Genomic DNA, 4,370 nt, shown 5'->3' with positions numbered 1-4,370 from the left:
AGTTGTTAACAAAGTCAAATAGTAGTGACAAAAATATACTATCAAGGAACTTCACTATGAAGCAGAGAGTCTACTCTGCATATAACAAAGTACACAGAAATCAGTATTGCTCGGTTGAAGTTGCAAATACTTATTTTGCTTGACCAGTGTTGTCGACTTTTACACAATACAAAATGAGAGTGCTTGAAGAACCATGTTACTCAAAGTAAGCATAAAAAAATCTTAGGATATCTAAAACGACATGACTGGCGATATTATGCATATTATTCCAAACCAGTTTGTGGTTTCAAAAGTCCGCAGAACCATCCATAATAAGGATCACTATCTTTCTTTTCTTCCGCGAGACGAGAGGCAATATCGCACTTGGAATAATACAAATGCAGGTAACGTTACTTGTTGCATGTCTCTTAGATAGCATTACCATCACTGCTTCACTATAAAAACCCATTAGAGTGTCCCAAACATTCCATCCATTGAAACCTACTGCTATACGATCACAATAATGGGGTTCTTATGTTCTCTTACTTTCTCCATAGTTTCTTCTTCTCTTCTCATCTTCCCTCTTCACAAACTGTTTTACTTTGAATCATTCAACTACTACTCGTCATCATGAGTGCCATCAACATGAAAGCAATGCCTTGCTCAGCTTTAAACAAAGCTTCTTCCTAAGTAAGTCTGCTTCTTACAATCCTTCCAGTTATCCTAAAACTCTTTCTTGGAGTCCTTCCACAGATTGCTGCTCCTGGTATGGCATTCAATGCGATGAGCTCATGGGTCATGTCATTTCCATTGATCTTAGTAGCAGCCAGCTCTATGGTTCCATGGATCCCAATAGCACCCTTTTCTCACTTGTGCATCTTCAAAGCCTTGATCTTTCAGACAATGACTTCAATCACTCGCAAATTCCAGCAAGGATAGGCGCCTTGTCACAACTGAGGCATTTGAATCTTTCTCAAGTGGGTGAAACCACATTGTCAGGTGAAGTCCCAACTCAAATTTCCCATTTGTCCAACTTGTTGTCCCTTGATCTTCGCAGCTATATTGGTCCACAGTTTGATTTTCCATCAATCAAGCGTTTACAACTCAAGGAATCCACTCTGCGAAGCTTAATTCAAAACTCAACAAGACTAGAACAACTTCGCCTTAGTTTTGTCACCATTTCATCATCATTACCTCACATGCTCACGAACCTTACATCTCTGAAAAAGCTCTCTTTTTGCCAATGTGAACTATATGGTGAGTTTCCTATCGGAATATTCTCTCTTGCAAACTTAATAACTTTGAATTTTGCGCAAAACCAAAATCTGCAAGGTACATTACCTGCATCCATTGGAAACCTGACCAATTTAGCTCACTTGATTCTTCAAGATAATAGCTTTGATGGTGAAATCCCTCGCTCTCTTTTTGGACTTGAGAATCTTGTAACTTTAAATTTAGCTTCTAATTTTTTCAAAGGCCGCCTAGCACTTGACATGTTTTTAAATCTAAAGATGCTTAGTTGTCTTGACTTGTCTTTCAACAAATTGTGCTTGTTCTCACAAAATAGGGATGTCAATGTGACAACACTTCCTCCAATTCAATGGTTAGGATTGAGTTCATGCAATTTGATTGGGGAAGTTCCAACTTGGATGATGAATCTAACCTCTCCATATTACTTGGATCTTTCTGAAAATAATCTTGAAGGTGAAATTCCATATTTCCTCTTCACGTTAGAGAGTCTTACAGTTCTTAATCTAGCATGTAATATGTTGGAAGGACAGATCGAGCTTGACTTGCTTTCAAAGCTCAAAAAGCTTACTACACTTGGTTTAGGTGGAGGCAACAAATTGTATTTTCTTGAAGGAAAGAACACTTCCAACGTAACATTTCCTTCTCAAATTCAATGGTTGGATTTAAGTTCATGCAACTTAGTTCAGATTCCCAATTTTATACGAAACTCGCAAGAGTTGACTGTTCTTTTCGTATCAGACAACAGCATAAAGACGATTCCGAGTTGGATATGGAATAAAACAAGTCTTCATATTTTGGATATTTCCAACAACCTATTGATAGGAGAAATATCCCCCTCCATATGCAATCTGGAATCCCTTATGTACCTTGATTTATCTTCCAACAACTTAGTTGGCATGATTCCATCATGTTTGGGAAGCTTTAGCCGATTCCTACAAGTTTTGAATTTCGCAGAAAACAAATTGACCGGCATTATTCCTCAAACTTATGTGAAAGGAAATGCCCTTCGGTTCATTGATTTTAGTTATAACAAGTTACATGGAAAATTACCAAGAGCACTGGTCAATTGTAGAAAGCTAGTGTTTCTTGCTGTGAGCCATAACCATTTTAATGACTCATTTCCTTTCTGGTTGGGATCTCTTCCTATGTTAAAGGTTGTTTCTTTACGTGATAATCAATTTCACGGAGCTATAATATGTCCACTGAAATACACATTTCCCAAACTTCGAATCATTGATCTTTCTCAAAATGGTTTCTCAACAAAATTAACATCAGAAATAATCATGTGCTTCAAATCGATGATCATATCCAACAAAAGACAACTGGATTTCAAGGACGTGATTTATAGTGAGAATATGTCTATAGATCTTGATTGGTATTTATTTTCAATGTCCAACAAAGGAGTTGTCATGGATTATCTCGGGGGTCAATACCTTCATCACATGGTAGCCATTGATCTTTCATGTAACAAAATTTCTGGTGAGATTCCAGATACCATGGGAAGTTTGAATGGTCTTGTTGTGCTCAATTTGTCCAATAACATGTTTACTGGCAGCATCCCTTCTTCCTTCGGAAAGCTTTCAAATCTTGAAGTGTTGGACCTTTCTCTCAATAATCTGTCTGGAAACATTCCTCAACAACTCACAGAGCTAACCTTCTTGGGTTTCTTCAATGTGTCTTTCAACAATCTCTCAGGTCCAATCCCAGAAAATGGACAACTTTCAACATTTGATAATAATTCATTTGAGGGAAACAAGGATTTGTGCGGGATTCAATTGTTGAAGAAATGTGAAGATCATCCTAAGCCTCCATTGCAAGAACCTGATGGTGATCAAGATTCTGAGTCAGGATCTTTCTTTGAACTGTATTGGATGGTAATTCTAATTGGATATGGGGGTGGCCTTGTTGCTGGGTTAGCACTGGGAAATGCTTTTTCTGTAGATGTTTATAGGTTGCTGAAAAAGATCTTTTAAGTCACAAGTCTAGATGTTGGTCTTTTCATGTGTGTAATCTTTATACTATTTTTATTTTTGTGTTTGCATTTAAAGTTATTGTGTTTCTCTGGCGTAAGAGTTAGCTATATGTAAACCCAAATAAAAGTAGACAAGACAAAACAAAAATACAGTGTGTTATATATTTATTTTGCTTTTTCTATTTTTGGAATATGAAAAGCCATACTTCGTGTTCTTTGCATACAGTAATCAATTTCCTTTTGCATACTCTCTCTTATGCTTATGCAGTAGTTATGCTTATGCTTATTCAAGACAGGATGTTAAAATGTAAAAAGAAGCAATTGTTTTTTTCAAAATAAAAACAAGTATTCATTGATATGAAAAAGATTATAAGTAGATCAATTGGGCCAACACTAACAGTACTAAATAAATGAGATTTTTTAACAAAACTAATATTACAACCAATATCCATATTCTAAATAAGAGAAGGAAAAAAAAACTAATATAGAAATACAAAAAACTAAAATCTTTTCATTAAAGAAGTTACTAATAAAAACAGGAATTTTCTTCTGCTTTTCTTTCTCTTCTTTTTCAATATTTAAAGTCAACAACACCAGAGAAGGAAGGAGAAGCAATGATGATCAATCTCTCTCTTTTTCACAGTAAGAGCACTAATTTTTCTCATAGGAATCGAATGGAGAATAAAAAATAAAATTACAACAGCACCTGTAAATAGGGACAATAACCTCTATCAAAGGGAGCACTGCGAGCACAGAACAACCCATTAAGGGAACAAAACCATAGCCTTGAAAAAAAGAGAGCAATTACCAATGAGTATGAAAGGTTTACATAACCATCTATACAGTATTCATAAACATGTTTTTTGGGTGAAGCATGTGAAGTTTAGCATAGTATGGAAAGGAATCTGTAGAATTCTGGTTCTTTTGATTGTAAAAGAAGTTTGCATAAGATGATTTTAAGAATGCACAATTAACTACAGTTAGATATGTTGAAGTAATTGGTATATTGATTTCCTGCAGTTAATCAGTTCTATATATGTTGATGGTTCACATATGACTACAAATAGGATCTTATTAACTGTAAATTATTGCATAGTCATATAGTCTTGTCAACAATGCTATTAAATTTGTTTTAGCAATTATGATTAACATCTGTTGTAAAATTTGA

The 4,370-nt window shown here is 35.2% G+C and overlaps 1 protein-coding gene across 1 annotated transcript; it reads left to right on the top strand.

Moving 5' to 3' along the window:
• LOC107635301 (receptor-like protein 12) lies at nt 242–3,391 on the top strand. Its single transcript, XM_021122632.1, has 2 exons — nt 242–388; nt 537–3,391. The coding sequence occupies exons 1-2, from the start codon at nt 242–244 to the stop codon at nt 3,201–3,203; spliced, it is 2,814 nt and encodes a 937-aa protein (XP_020978291.1). The 3' UTR covers nt 3,204–3,391.

The sequence above is a fragment of the Arachis ipaensis genome, chromosome B04 (assembly GCF_000816755.2).
Source record: "Arachis ipaensis cultivar K30076 chromosome B04, Araip1.1, whole genome shotgun sequence".
Classification (NCBI taxonomy): Eukaryota; Viridiplantae; Streptophyta; class Magnoliopsida; order Fabales; family Fabaceae; genus Arachis; species Arachis ipaensis.
The sequence above is the reverse complement of the archived record's forward strand: the minus strand, read 5'-3'. Positions and strand labels throughout refer to the sequence as shown.

Bases quoted from the DNA above. Each gene is read 5' to 3' on its own strand.
- LOC107635301 (XM_021122632.1), top strand. From the start codon at position 242: ATGACTGGCGATATTATGCATATTATTCCAAACCAGTTTGTGGTTTCA. The intron at 389-536 runs GTTACTTGTTGC...CTTTCTCCATAG, and splicing joins ATAATACAAATGCAGGTAAC to TTTCTTCTTCTCTTCTCATC.